Consider the following 15,735-nt stretch of genomic DNA (forward strand, 5'->3'; position numbering starts at 1 on the left):
AGAACTAAAGATAACACTGGACGAGGCCCGAAAATTAGGCGACCTACCGAACTCTATGAAAGAAGCAATTATTACGCTAATTCCAAAAAAGGGAAAAGAACAAATAGATCCCGGTTCATACAGACCAATATCTCTGTTGAATACGGATGTTAAAATTCTGGCAAAAGTTTTAGCTAATAGGCTTTCAAAGGTTATCAAAGGGATAATAAACAAAGATCAGACAGGATTTATACCGGGTAGAACAATATACTCTAATATAAGAAGGACATTTCTCAATATGGAGGCTAATAGATTGGATACAGGGGAGAAGGCGATACTCTCACTGGATGCCCAAAAGGCATTTGATTGTATTGAATGGGACTATCTATGGGCAGTGTTAAGGAGATTCGGTATAGGGGAGGGATTTATAGGGTGGATTAAGCTAATATATCTAAATCCCAGGGCTAGAGTGGCGGTGGATGGGAGCTCGTCCCTGCCTTTTGCCCTATTTCGTGGCACAAGGCAGGGATGCCCTCTCTCCCCACTGCTATTTGCTATGGCAATTGAACCTTTGGCAAATATAATAAGAAATGACAGGGAGTTTAAAGGTTTTCAATATGCGGGCGGAGAAGAAAAGTTGTTAATGTATGCGGACGATATTTTACTTTTTTTGCAAAACACTGGGGAGCAGTTTAATAGAGCGATAGAGATAATAGATAAGTTCGGTTTTTTTTCTGGTTTGAAGATAAACTGGGGAAAATCACATATGTTATTATTGGGAGATAGACAATTACTAGGAGACACACGGGTGCAGGTTCTAAAAAAATACGAAAATTTTAAATATCTCGGTGTACAAATCTCCGGAAATATAGAAGAATATGAAAAATTAAATGTCCTCCCCCTAATTAAAGAATTAAGAACTAAAATACATATATGGAAAAAACTGCCAATGTCAATTCAAGGTAGGGTAAATCTAATAAAAATGGTCTTTCTCCCAAAGATACTCTATATATTGCAAAATGCTCCAGTGAGAATATCGCAGACTACCTTTAAATTAATAGAAAGACTAATGGGGGACCTCATCTGGAAAGGTGCGATTCCTCGGATAAAGAAGGAAGTCCTCCAGCTCCCAGTGCAGGATGGAGGTCTAGCGGTCCCTAATTTGTTTCTTTACTATTTAATAATTCAATATGGGAATATAAAGGGTAGCTTAGACACTCAAGTGGGTAGGCAAGAATTAAATACATGGGGTTGGAAAGAGGGAGGGAATCACTTAGAGGTGTTGGAGTCAGGTTTTTTGGGTAAAAAAAATTCAGATAATAGAATATTAAACTTAATAGAATACGTATGGGGGGAAATTAAGAAGATATTGGAGATTAAAGGGTTTCTGAAATACACACCGATATGGAAAAATGTTAATTTAAAAGAATTAGAAACAATAAGGGACTATATAGATTGGGAGAAAAAAGGAATGAAATATCTAGACCAGATCTTTGAAGAAGATAAGTTGAAAGATTTCAACACAATGGTGTTGGAATTTGGGATCCCCCATACTGATACGTATAAATACCTCCAACTTAGGAATGCATTGCGGATAGTGGTACAGGAGGATAGGTATAGAAGGGAAAAATCAGACAGGTTGGATAAATTCATTACAGTAGGGGAAGGAGTAGGAACAACAGCAAGGAGATATAGGCTTTTGATGGGCGGGAAGAGAAAAAAGATCACAATGCTAGCTCTAGGAAAATGGGAAAAAGATCTAGGATCCCTTACAGAAGAAAATTGGAAAGATGCCCTTAGAAACTATGCTACAATCTCCGATAGGGGCTCTCATAAGATCTCACAATTTTTTATAGTGCACAGATTACATCGATCTCCATGGATGTTGAAAAGAATGGGTGTGAAAGCAACAGATAAGTGTCCAAAATGTGGGGAGGAGAGAGCAGATTTAATACACTGTTTCTGGAGATGTCCCAAGCTCCATAGATATTGGACAGAAATAATGGAAATCATATTTTTGCTCCTGAAAGTCCGGCTGCCCAATGATCCAATAATTGGTATTCTAGGGGCAACTGAACATTTGAAACTAAATAAAAAAACTCGACTGGTCTTGAATAAAGTACTGTTTCAGGCCAGACTACTCATACTTAGGCAATGGATAAAAGTAGATTTACCGACAGTGGGACAATGGAGAAAAATGGTAGACAATTTAATTAAAGAAGAACGAGTGATGGAGAACTATATAAAAAGGTCAATAAATCTCGACCAAGTGTGGGAAAAGTGGTTACTTTAATGTTGGATTTTTATTTTATTTTTTTATTTTTTGTTTCTCTCACGTCCCCACGTGGAGGGGGGGGGGGGTGCAGGATGGGGAACGGGAGAAGATAGGGAAAGAAAAAGGAACTGTATTTATTAATTAGGACTGTGGATCTTTGTTTATCTGATTTTTGTTGATTTGTTCCTTGTGTGAAATTCAAATAAAGACTAATTTAAAACAAAAAAGAAGTGTTTTTCTCTGGTATTGAGCCCTTATGACGGATCTCAATAGTGGAAAATAGAAACGCTAGTGCGAAAGTAGCCTAAGTAAACTTTACAAAATTATTACTACATAAAGTGACACATGTCGGTCTTGCAAAAATAGGCTTGGGCAGGAAGGTGAAAACTGGCCTGGAGTAGGAGGAGCTAAATATAAAATGCTGTGTACCAATGTGCACAATTTCTCCAAAGCAGATCACCAAAACTTCGGATTCATTTGGCAGAAACATTTTTGTGAAATATGCAATAAATCTTATTTGTGCTCATGTCTGTTCCACGCCCTGAAAAAAGGGTTAGATCAAGTTTTTTTTTTTTGCTGGTCTGTATAGTAATCTTTGGACTATTAAAAGCTTAATATCATTATTTTTGAAACTGTTGATTTACAGAAAATATTAATTTGATGTATAGTAATGGAAGATGTATGCAATCTAACTATAATTTTCCATTCAAATACGTAATCTGACTGAAAATATTTTACCCTTATCTATACTCCTCTGCGCAGCTGGTAGAGTGTTCTATATTAACTCAAGGCCTCAGATAGAGAGTTTAAAAAAAAACATAAAAATGACCTTCTGATAACTTGAGCTCTAATTTGGTTGGTTGCTTGAGAGTATATAAGAGTGACAAATGTGTTCCAGTGCCACTGTTACACAGTGACTACAATGGCATTCCTTTGGCTCTTGTCATGCCTTGCCCTGCTTGGGGGTACTCTTGGTAAGTTAGAAAATGCCTAAGTTAACATTTTATTTTCTATAGTAATTTCTTAGATTGAATAATAATTATTTATTAATATTTAGGCTGCGGTGTGCCAAGTATCAAACCTGTTATTACTGGCTATGCAAGAATTGTGAATGGTGAGAATGCCGTTTCTGGTTCCTGGCCATGGCAAGTGTCCCTTCAGGTACTGTGAAAACATTTAACATACCTAGTTTAAATTATTCCAAAGATATATCTAATAATAATTGTAATCCCATACTATTTGTTCACACTAACATCATCGCTTTAGTTCAAGGCATCTTTAAAAGATACTAATGAATCCTGATGGATTGCATTGAACATAGCACAAGTAGTTCTAATGTGAGTGAAAACTGTAAAATGTCCCTTTCTGGGTTATTAGAAAACAAAACATTGACTCATATTATTGTACCCTACAGGACTACACTGGATTCCACTTCTGTGGTGGTTCCCTGATCAACAGTCTCTGGGTTGTCACTGCCGCTCACTGTGGAGTCACGTAAGTATTTTATATTAGTTGACTTTATAGCATTTCATATGCCAGCATTTTAAAGTTTAGAGCAACTCTGGAATTCCATCAAAGTTTATTAAACTTGTGGAAAATAATATGTTGTATTATTTTTCTGTGTCATTGACGTGGTACCTCAGAGTAAAACCATGAATATCTGTGACTCTCTGATACACAGAACCTCCCACCGTGTAATTCTGGGTGAATTTGACCGTTCCTCCTCTGCTGAGCCTATTCAAACCAAGACCATTTCCAGGGTAAGCTACACTAAAATGGCTAAACAAATACAGACATAAACTTACATATGTCTGTGAAGGTTCTCATTTATCCAGGTCATGGTATATATCTGTAAAGAATAAATCAAGGCAACTGGATACTGTAGATTTCTTGAAAACGTTTCACTCGTTCTTCCAACGAGCTTTCTCAATTCTGAGTGATTGTACAAATTTTTTTATTTATTACCAGAATTTTTGTACAATCACTCAGAATTGAGAAAGCTCGTTGGAAGAACGAGTGAAACGTTTTCAAGAAATCTACAGTACGTCCAGTTGCCTTGATTTATTCTTTACAGATATAAACTTACATATGGAAATATATCACAAATGAAGATGCCATGAATGTTTTGACACATCATTTGTAAATGGAAATCAGATGTAATTGAAAGTGCTAACTACATATATAACTGATGTGGTCTTTTTACAGGTCTTCAGACACCCCAGCTACAACTCCTTTACCATTGCAAATGATATCACTCTCCTGAAGCTCACCAGTGCTGCTACATTCAACAGCCGGGTCTCCCCTGTGTGCGTTGCTGCTAGCGTTGATGTATTCAATGGAGGAGAGAGATGTGTTACTACTGGATGGGGCTATGTAAATGCTGCATGTAAGTTTCCATAATTACAGACAGCGCTATAAGTATATAGGAAACATTGGGGCAGATTTATCAAAGCATTTACACCTGCTTTCTGATGTGAATAAGCAGAAAAATATGACATTAAGGCTGAAACCAACCTGTAACCAACCCTGTTGCACATGCTTGCTAGAGATGAGCAATTTTTGTTTCGAGTAAAAATTGATTCTACACAAATAAGAAAGAAAGAGACAGAAAGAAGGAAAGACTCCTTGAAAGGAGACATGAAAATCAGCCTTTCTTTTGAAAGGAAGGAGTATTAAACGTCTCTGTATAACATTCCGTTGGAAAAGAGATGTGTGCATATCTTTGGGTTTCTGGGAAAGATATTAAAATTAGCTTTTCTTCCAAAAATGAAAAGAAAGCTAAGCCTCTCTGATGCCATCAGATGTAAGGGATATATTGCATATATTTTCCCCAGAAACCCAGACGAGCATTGTCTGGCCTACACGAGTACTCAAGTGCTCTCCATATCAATCAAGGCCTCTCAGGCAGCTAAGCTACGGTAATTCTTTCTGTTCAGCCATGATAAAAAAAAAGAGCTCTTTCTATCTCTGATTAATCTGAAATGAATTTTAAGAGTTTTGGGTTTGTTCACACTCAGCTCTAATGCTTGCCAATTATTATTTTATAAACAAAGGTGTGTTAGACGCAAAACATATTAATCTGTCACATACTGCACATGGAGAGACACAGAAGAATTGCTAATAATTATAGTATTCTTACATCAATTTATTGACAATGTCATTACTATTTCTACAAACGACTTCACTAATCAATAGCTATAAATAATGTAAGGAGGAATTTGTTAACTGGCTATAGACTCTCACTAAGCAAAAGGTGCCAAATTGTGCAAAAAACTGAGCTCATAACATGAGCTAAATGTAAAACAGATGGTATTTTGCTCCTATGTAGACAGTTTTGAAAAATCAAGACAATAGAAATAATGCAATTCATAATGACAAGCTAGTTATTATATATATATATATATATATATATATATTCATCTCCATTTTCCATTAATTCTTGTGGAACACCTAAAGGGTTAACAGAGTTTGTAAAAATCCGTTTTGAATACCTTGAGGGATGTAGTTTCTAAAATGGGGTCATTTTTGGGTGGTTTCTATTATGTAAGCCTCACAAATTGACTTCAGACCTGAACTGGTCCTTAAAAAGTGGGTTTTGGAAATTTTCTGAGAAATTACATGATTTGCTTCTAAACTTCTAAGCCTTCTAACGTCCCCCAAAAATAAAATGGCATTCACAAAATGATCCAAACATGAAGTACTGTAGATATATGGGGAATGTATTACTTATCTATTATAAAAGTAGAGAAATAGAAATGGGGAAATTTGCAAATTTTTCTAAATTTTGGGTAAATCTGTCATGAAGTACAATATGTGACGAGAAAACAATCTAAGAATGGCCTCGATAAGCAAAAGTGTTTCAAAGTTAACACCACATATAGTGACACATGTCAGGTGGCGTGGTCCTTAAGGTGAAATATGGCAGGGTCCTTAAGGGGTTAAATAATTACTTCATAATGTTTTTTTTATTTGTTTTGCCCAGTTTTTTCTACAAATAAATAAAAAAAAAGCCCTATGTGAGATGATTACAAAGCATAAATTATTTAGGTAGCCGAACAAATAAAAAAGTTAAGTCTTTCAGACGAGCATGTCTTTTGCGGAAATCATGCTTTGTGTACAGAATAATGCCGTGTGCTCCTGCAAAACTAGCAGTGTCCATAAGATGGAGTGTGATTTTCACACAGGACACACTCGTCTGAAAGAGGCCTTAGGGCTGGTTAACTGCCACACTTCTCAGACCTACAGTAGTTAATAAAGGGTTAAGCTTAATATCAGTTCCTTTATTATGCCTTTGTTTTTCTTAGCACAAATAACTCCAAGCAAACTGCAGCAGGTCGCTCTGCCTCTTCTGACCACTTCTGACTGTCAGAGACACTGGGGAAGCAATATCCTGAGCACCATGATCTGCGCTGGAGCATCTGGGGTCTCCTCATGCATGGTATGATATCATAAGAAGCTTATGGTACTCCTACCTAAGACATTGTCATTGTGAATTAACAGAATTAGGCCTTTTACATGTGTAATTTCTATTTCTCACCCTATCAAACTAGTCAATCAATGATAGTATGCTAGGGAAGAATAGGGCCCCACAGAGGTGTATGGGTGTTCTAATTATATTACAACTCTGTACAACCTGGAGTAATATGCCTGTGTACAGGACATGAGGCCTTTTCCAAAGCTTGTTGATCTCACAGATAGGACTCTGATCCCACCATTGGCACTATATATACACAACACCTGCAATGAGCTATAATGTGGCAATATACATGATATTTTGCTAAATGAATTCCCAAGAGACACCGGGACATGAATAAATCTGTAGGATGCTCACATTTTCTTTGAATTCTTCTATAGGGTGACTCTGGTGGACCTCTTGTATGCCAGAGAAATGGAGCTTGGACCTTGGCTGGCATTGTGTCCTGGGGAAGCTCTACCTGCTCTACATCTACTCCTGCTGTATACGCTCGGGTGACCGCTCTTAGAGCCTGGTTGGACCAGACAGTTGCTGCTAACTAAATGCATCTCTATGAAAATTAGTCATTAATAAAGTTACTATAATAAATAATATTTTGTAACAATTAAGTGTATATTTAATAACACATAATGTGCAAAACATGTACTGGGGTGTAACTACAACTGAGTGGGCCTCCCAGCAAATGTTTGAATGGAGCCCTGCCCTACCAGCAACTTCCCTGCAACCTCCTCCCATGCAACCCTCACTCTGTCTAACTTGGTGGTCAGTGAGGGTAGCCATCCAGCTCCTCTTGTACTGTAACCCCTTTAATACCGGAGGTTTTTTTGTCTTCATGTTTTCCTTTTTCTTCCCTGTCTTCCCGGAGCCATAACTTTTCTATTTTCCCATTCACATAGCTGTATATGGGCCTGTTTTTTTACAGGACAATTTGTACTTTCTATTGCCTCCATTTAATATGGAATACGAAAGGAAAAACAAAATAAGTATACAGAATTCCACCACAGTTTTCCGGGTTCCCTACGTGGTAAAACTGTCCTGTGCCCTTCATTCTCTGGGTCACTATGATTACAACTAAATCATATTTATATAGTTTTTTCTTGTGTTTTAATACTGAAACAAGATTTTTTTTTTCTTTTCATTGCCATATTCTGACCCCCGCTACTTTTTTATAGTTATGTCTATGGATCTTTTTTTTTTTTCTCAGGATGATCTGTAGTTTTTATTAATACCATTTTGTAGTGTGTGCGACTTTTCACTCACATTTTACGACATTTTTTGGGCAAGTGAAGTGATGAAAAAACGGTGAATTGGTCATTTTGATGTTTTTTTTTTTCTAATAACCATTCACCGTATTTTGGATGCAGTGATGTCCATGATCATTGTTTTTTATCTATATTTATTTTAATTCTGGTGAAAGGGGGAATTATTTAAATAGTTTTTTTTAAATATATTTTAAAGAGAATAGGGGGCTACAATATGCAACATTCCGATTTATTTCAGCTTAGACTGTAGTTCAATAGAACTACAGTCTCAGCTTCATTTGCAGTGTCTCTATGGAGTCCTTCCACCGGCAGGCATCCCTAGGAACTGCAGCTCTGATACAAAATATAACACAACCTACTTAATCATCCAAGGGATGAGCTTAATGTCTGCCAAAATATTATAACACAACCAATAACACAGGGGACACACATATACAATTATGACAAATTTTATTGGGTAATAAATATTACAACAAAACATAGACAATTATAATATGAGTAGCAGTAGTGTAGGCAAGCACTGCGACAAGCAGCTCGTCCACCGGACACAGGATATAAAAAATCCAAATTAGAGGGGAAATTCAAAAGATGACACGTGCTGCTGATTGCAGGCAATATTGAAACCACCCCCAATAAATGTGAAACCTCCCCCCTCTCACTGAACATATAGTAACTGAACAAGTATAAGCCAGCATGAGGGCCAAATGAACGGCACCTCAATAAAGCCTATAGACAGTATGGAGGAACAACAGTAGAAGCAATATACACAAAATCAGCCATTATACTGAGACATATTACCTAAAGTTGAGTGGAAGCACAATATGGATCAAACCCAGGTCCGGCAGCGAGCGCACCCCGAATCACGTTTCACTCTCGTGAGGGCTTACAATCTACATGGCATGGGAGAATATTATATGTGTGTCTCCCACTTTTCTTTGGGGTTATTGGTTTTGTTTTTGGGTTGGTGGTTTCAATATTGCCTGCAATCAGCGGCCATTTCATCTTTTGAATTTCCCCTTTGATTTGGATTTTTTATATCCTGTGTCCGGTGGACGAGCTGCTTGTCGCAGCGCTTGTCTGCACTGCTACAAAAAATAACAGAAAAATAAATGTTTAAAAACGAAAACCAGGAGTCACAAAATAAAAATACTCATCAGTTCTGACTGAGTTTTGTGATGCCATCAGTTGCACTTTCAGGCAGTAGCAATGAGCTTATAGTTTCCCCTACCTCTCCCTGAGCCCTCTCCCTCTCCACTTCTCTACTCAGTGTCATTGTGTCACTGAACTACAAGTCAGTGACACGCTGGCACTGCCCAATGCCACTTACAGACAGTCCAGCCTCTCAGTCAGATACACATTCTGGTGCTGCTGCTGTTCTCTCTCCTCATCTGGTTTGGGCACTTGCTACACACATCATAGATCCAGGCCCAGGGAAGTGTCCTCTCCATCTGAGTCCAGACGTACTAGTTCAGCGCTGTTTTCAGACAAGGAGAACATAGCTAGGGCCACTATATGTGCCGGGCGTGCCCCCTCCTGCACTGTTCAAGCCCTGTCTCATATAAATCCATGCCACATGTTGCTGGGGCAATGAAAATAAAACTTGGGCCCAAAGCAGTCACTTCCCCTGCTTCCCTAAAAGCTACGTCACTGTATCTATACTTTACACAAGCACACTGAAGACACTGCTTCCAACAGCTGACTTTGGAAATGCTGCAGTATTGGTACTGTTAAAGGGGATATTAATTATTTATATTTATGCAAATCTCAATAATTGCTATTCATAAATAGGTGTGAGTCGTCTAGTGATGACTCCGCCTATTTATAAATACCTAGCTATACTCTCTAGCTAACTACCTCTGTTACCTATACATTCCACTGAACTACACTATGTGCGACTTACTACTATACTACGGCAGCGACTACTAAAAACACTATACGCTGTATATGAATAATAAAGTATTTATTATACAATACAATAATACAAGTCTAATTATACGCTATATCTATATATATATATTTATAGATCAATGCTTATAAATATATATACATAGAGACGTACACACCACAGTACAGCAATAACACTACAGTAAACACAATCCCAAATTCCACCCACAAACTCTAACTAATACACACCCATACACATTAACAGCCCACCCAACCTGGCTCTAAACTATCCCTATGAACGAAGGGTTAACGCTGGCACTGCAGGGGTTAATGCAGGCCACAGACACAGGGTTACAGGGGTACAGCAGGGGTAAAAGGGGTGTAGCGCACCCGTGGGTGTGCCTTAGAAGTGGAATAGTAGGTTCAGATCTCTCTTTGCTCTGGTGAACTCCCTTTTTCTTCCCCAATGCTCAGACACAGTTTATATGAACAATGGGCCCGTTTATTTTCAACAATGTGACCCTAAACAAAATAATGGTAAGCAGTGAAACTTGCACAGAATATTACTAGTTATAAAATTACTGCAGTATTACATGCAATGCGCGGTCAAACAGCTTCTTGCACAAAATCTCAATCAATTACACTTTTCTTCACAGGGTGTCGCTCTCTAACAAGTTTCAATGCTAAGATAAACTATGGTCAGAATAAAATAAAAGTTAGATATTGACTCTAATCATATAAGAATACAACAGCTGAGTATATTAAACCCTGTATTAAGCTTCCAATGCTTAAATATACACAAAGGAAACACAAATATAGTCCCGGCCTTAGCAGAAAAGAAAAGGGACAATAGTTGGCAGCTGCATGCGTTGGGGCCCGTCTTCTCGGTTAAATAATTATAGCAATGGCGGACAGTGTAGCTCACTTGTGCAGGAAAATCCTTAACTGGGGTCCAAGTCCAGAACCTATGATTCCCTGCACTTTACTAAGTTATATAATTCAGAACGGGGTCCTTAGGCTGTAAGCATTTGTCTTGTGAAGATTTCAATATCAGCATGAGAAATATACACTAGGAGAGTCCACACAGTGTCTTTCAGACAAACAGCTTGTATAACTGCAGCTGGAGGTGAATGCAGGGTATTAGTTTGTGTTGATCTCACACTCTCCTGGATGCAATGTTCATAATACTTTAATATGGTGTGCAGATCTGTTACCTCTGAGAGCAGAAAAAGCAGCAGCTCACTACCATTTAGTCTTTCTCCTTCCAAGAAACAATCCACTCTCTCTCTCTGGTACCAGTGCAGTATACTGCTTGATCTTCTGTCTGACCAGACAATCCAGTAACTCTATATTGAACAGCATACACTGCATCCTTTCTTTCCAGCCTTTATCGCACACCCAACCAACCCTCCTCCTCGGGAACTGTCCTCTCCAAACTTGGTTCCTAGTGTGAAGCAGCAATCTTTCCTAAGAACACCCCTAGTGGGCAGAACTGTGCACTGCAACTAATGAGGGAAAGAAAAGAAAAGGTTTAGCATTAAACATCATCATTGCACAAAATCTATGGGGTGTTACAGGGGTAATGCAAGAAAGGGGAGCAGGGATGCTCCTGCAGGGATAGGGCAGGGGACTGGTGGTTCAGGAGTTAATAGGGGTAGGTAGAGGCTAGAATATGGACAGGCCGTTGGTGGGATAGGGCAAGTGGGGGTTAATCAGAGGGTCTGTTGGTGGGATAGGGTAGGTAAGGGTTAATATATATGGAATCATTGGTGGGATAGGCCAAGTAAGGCAAGTAGGTATTCGTTGGTGGGATAGGGTAGGTAGGGGTTAATCAAAGGGGTCCGCTGGTGGGATATGGTAGGTAAGGGCTAATATATAATCAGTGGTGGGATAGCGGGGATGATACTCCAGGGATGCTCGTTTTCCAGGGGTCTTCTATGGGGGGGCGGCTCGGCTCTTCTGCCCCAGTGCAGAGCCTGACTTACATTTATGTCCGGTGGCCCGCACTGCCGCACCGCCCACACTGTGGCATGCAGGCGCATGCCACCGTCAAGGACACGTGGGCCGGCGCAGTGAGATGAAGCAGGGCTGCGCCACTTGCTGACAGGCGGGAGAAGCCTTTGATCTCCAGCCTGTAGCACTTTGCATTCCGGGCAGCGCGATAGTAATCACGCTGCCGGAATGCACATAATAGAAGGAGGGGAGGTTTCTCCCATATTCCTATAATTCATAATTATCTCCAGCAGCACTGGAGTTAATTAATACAAAGGACTCTGATTCTATTGAATCAGTGTTCTTTGAAGCATGCAGGATGACCGGACTCTTGTCCGCTGGTGCAATTAACCAGATGGCATCAGTGTGAATGCTTGGGGTACATTCACACTGATACTTCTGGTTTCAGGTGAAAGAGGGGACATTTTCCCATCAATGGGGCCTATGGAGGGGGCATCTAAAGGGGGGTCTCTAAGGGGATAAATATGTATTACAAGGGGCACTATGAATAAGGGGACATATTTCCCACAGGGGCTGCAATGAGCCCCTGGGGGATACTAAGGACAGATGTGTGCAGAAGCTGGCACATCTGCGCACATCATCTTATATCATTGTATGCACATATCTTATATAGTAACATAGTACATAAGGCCGAAAAAAGACATTTGTCCATCCAGTTCGACCTGTCATCCTGCAAGTTGCATATATATGCATGTATGTGTTTGCATGCATATATACAGATATTTTTCAACCCTTCCTCAACAGGCACCTTTAACAGATTTGTGCCTAATGTCTTTTGCATGTTAAAATATGCAGATTCAGATTCAGGGGGGCGGAGATAGCTGTTAATGGAGCGGGACGTGCAGACAGCGAGCTCCGGTTACTATGACAAGAATCCCTTGTAATCTGCAGCAACCTGATCTCTTCCAGGGCATATCAACTCATCCTGCTAGCGGATCAAAATATATTCCCCTAGGCCAAGTACAGTAATAGCGGTGCACTGGTGACCAGAACCATGCAACGAACCACATCTCACCGCCGCCTACCTGCAGAAGATCTGAGGCCTGTCCTCCATTAAGGGACGCTTTGGCTCCATGCCCAAACGGGTCTGCTTGCTGCTTAGTGCCCTCACATCACTGGCCCCAGACCTGGCAATGGCCCTCTTCATCCGCTTTTGCTACGCTTTGGGGAAAGCTGTAAGGTGAGGGGAGCTTCAGTCCATCTCAGAGCCTCCTGCAGCTTTATTAAGCCACTAGGCCTACATTCAAGAAGGGATACGCTATATCCCTCTACACTCTCTTGCAACACTACTACAGGACGGGGACTTATTTACAATTTTTTTTACTATTGTGGGCCCCAACATTTCATAGCCTCACCCCCCATCTCCTAGGCTAAGCCTAAATTTTTACTGCTGGTTATCCCCCCCTCCCCCCTTACATTACAGAGGGGTCTGAAGGTCCCAGCTACTTTACTTTAAACTGCCTAAAGAGCCTCCGACTCAATGTTTGCGGATACCTAACCTGGATCTCCTTTGATATGGGTTCTTTTTCGTGTATTATTGCTATTATGTAATTCATATATGCGACACAGCAGTATACTACATTCGCTCCTTCACTTAGTGTATTCACATCACCTCTGTAATGGTGAAATGCGGGCAACCTACAGTTAAAGACTCTGCCTCAATCTCTAAAGTTTCTGAACCCAAGGGAAATATGGAAAAGTTTATCACTAAACCACCTTCGGGTTCTGACACCCCTTCCTCAGAAGCTTCTCCCTCAGGAAACGATGCAACACTTTCTGTAGAGGATCACATATCTTTTCAATCTGATCAACCCCTGTCCAGAACTTTCTTTCAACAAACCCTTACTAAAGCACTATCTACTCTGGTGCAAGACCTCCAGGAGATTAAACAAGACCTAAGACAAATAGGCCATCGTGTAGACACCCCAGAAGATATCGTGGCTGACCTCTGCCGACACACTAAAGAAGTGACTACCCATTTCCATTCATGCCAAGAACAACTAAATTTGCTCTACACTCATGTGGAAGATCAAGATAATCGCAATCACCGTGATAATCTAAGAATCCGTGGTCTCCCTGAAGTCTATACCTCAGAATCATTGCTGAACACTGTTAAACAACTCGCTATTATTCTTCTAGGGGATCATTACCCCCTTTCCATTGAGATAGAAAGAGCACACAGGCACTTACGTCCATGTCCAGAACCCTCAAATCCTCCAAGAGACATCATTTGCAAATTCCTTGATTTCATAGTAAAAGAAGACATTTTGAAGAAAGCCAGAGATACACCACAATGGGACTTTGAAGGTCATCAATTAACTCTCTTAAAGGATTTAGCTCCTATAACCCTCTACAAAAGAAGACAACTAAAACCTCTGATGGATCTTCTCCGCTCAAAGAAAATCCTTTACCATTGGCTATTTTCCTTTGGTCTTGCAACTACAATAGATGGGAAAAGATTTCTAATACGCTGACATTAAGTTCTAACGGAACTTTTGGCGGCACTTGGAGACCCTATGATTACAATTGATGATTGGGTGATGGTTCGGGATCTAGTTACCTCACCAGTCTTACTGCCCCCATGGTCCATAGTGCAGATAGGTAAAAGCGGAAGAACCAAGAGAAAGACTGGACAGAGCTCTCTCAAGAATCTGAATGCTGATGGTACCTGAATAAGTATCCTTAACTATTGTATTTCTTCATCATTCCATTCCCATAGTTCTCTGTAGAGAGTTATTAATGCTGTGTATATTCATATGCCTGTTGTTTCTCTTCCATGAAACTGTGACTGTAGGGCTGTATATATATATATATTCTTGATATGTTTACATTTCATTCTATAACTACTTAGATTCTTAATTAATTTAATTCCTACTGGAGATGACCCATATTATATGTTCCTCTCCTACACCATTACTAGCGCCCTTAAAGAATTTGGACGCATGTCGATCCTCTCTCGATAATATAGGCTTTATTGCCGTCTAGTTCCTTCATGTTTCCATTATATTTGTACCTGGTTTACATATCAGTGAGGTCGTAATTAGTGATGAGCGGCAGGGGTCATATTTGAATTCACAATATTTCACAAATATTTTGTTGAAAATTTGTTAAATATTCTCGAATTCGAATATTCGTTATATTAAAAAAAAATATACTCGAAAAATCGGCAAGGTAATGATCGCGTAATATGCGAATATTACGTGATCAATACAGGCGTGGGTCAAAAAGAATATATAGCTTTATATTCAATATAGTGCTATATATTTGTATTTTAGAATATTCGTCATTTTTTTACATCTGAAGTAAATTACATTCTTTCCTGCTTAAGTTGCTTGTCAAATGGAAAAACATGATGAATATTCTAAAAAACGAATATATAGCACTATTTTCTATAGTTCTAAATATTAATTTTTGACCCACGCCTGTATTGATCGTGCAATATTCACATATTACGCGATCATTACCTTGCCGATTTTTTTAGTAAAAAAATGACAAATATTCTTAAAAACTCGATATAGTGCTATACATTTGTTTTGTTTTTTAATATTAGTCATTTTTTTCCATCTGAAGTCATGATTCCTCCCTGCTTAAGTTGCTTGACAAGCAACTTAAGCAGGGAGGAATCATAACAGAGATGGAAAAAAATTAAGAATATTCTAAAAAACGAATAGTCCTATAGATTAGTTTTTGACCCACGCCTGTATTGATCGCGTAATATTCGCATATTACACAATTATTACCTTGCCGGTTCTTCGAGTAAAACAAAATTTACGAATATTCGAAAAACGAATATATAGCACTATATTCAAAATATTCTAGAATTCTCGAAGTTGCGATATTCGCAATAA

At 39.2% G+C, this 15,735-nt stretch overlaps 1 protein-coding gene across 1 annotated transcript; it reads left to right on the forward strand.

The window, feature by feature from the left end:
* Positions 1-3,176: 3,176 nt before the first annotated feature.
* On the forward strand, positions 3,177-7,270 carry LOC122920954 (chymotrypsinogen A-like). The gene is made up of 7 exons (XM_044270797.1): positions 3,177-3,228; positions 3,312-3,415; positions 3,669-3,748; positions 3,936-4,014; positions 4,460-4,640; positions 6,559-6,692; positions 7,109-7,270. The coding sequence occupies exons 1-7, from the start codon at positions 3,177-3,179 to the stop codon at positions 7,268-7,270; spliced, it is 792 nt and encodes a 263-aa protein (XP_044126732.1).
* The last annotated feature ends 8,465 nt before the right edge of the window (positions 7,271-15,735 follow it).

Source organism: Bufo gargarizans, chromosome 10 (genome assembly GCF_014858855.1).
Source record: "Bufo gargarizans isolate SCDJY-AF-19 chromosome 10, ASM1485885v1, whole genome shotgun sequence".
NCBI lineage: Eukaryota > Metazoa > Chordata > Amphibia > Anura > Bufonidae > Bufo > Bufo gargarizans.

Bases quoted from the DNA above. Each gene is read 5' to 3' on its own strand.
- LOC122920954 (XM_044270797.1), top strand. From the start codon at position 3,177: ATGGCATTCCTTTGGCTCTTGTCATGCCTTGCCCTGCTTGGGGGTACT. The intron at 3,416-3,668 runs GTACTGTGAAAA...TGTACCCTACAG, and splicing joins CATGGCAAGTGTCCCTTCAG to GACTACACTGGATTCCACTT. The intron at 3,749-3,935 runs GTAAGTATTTTA...TCTGATACACAG, and splicing joins GCCGCTCACTGTGGAGTCAC to AACCTCCCACCGTGTAATTC.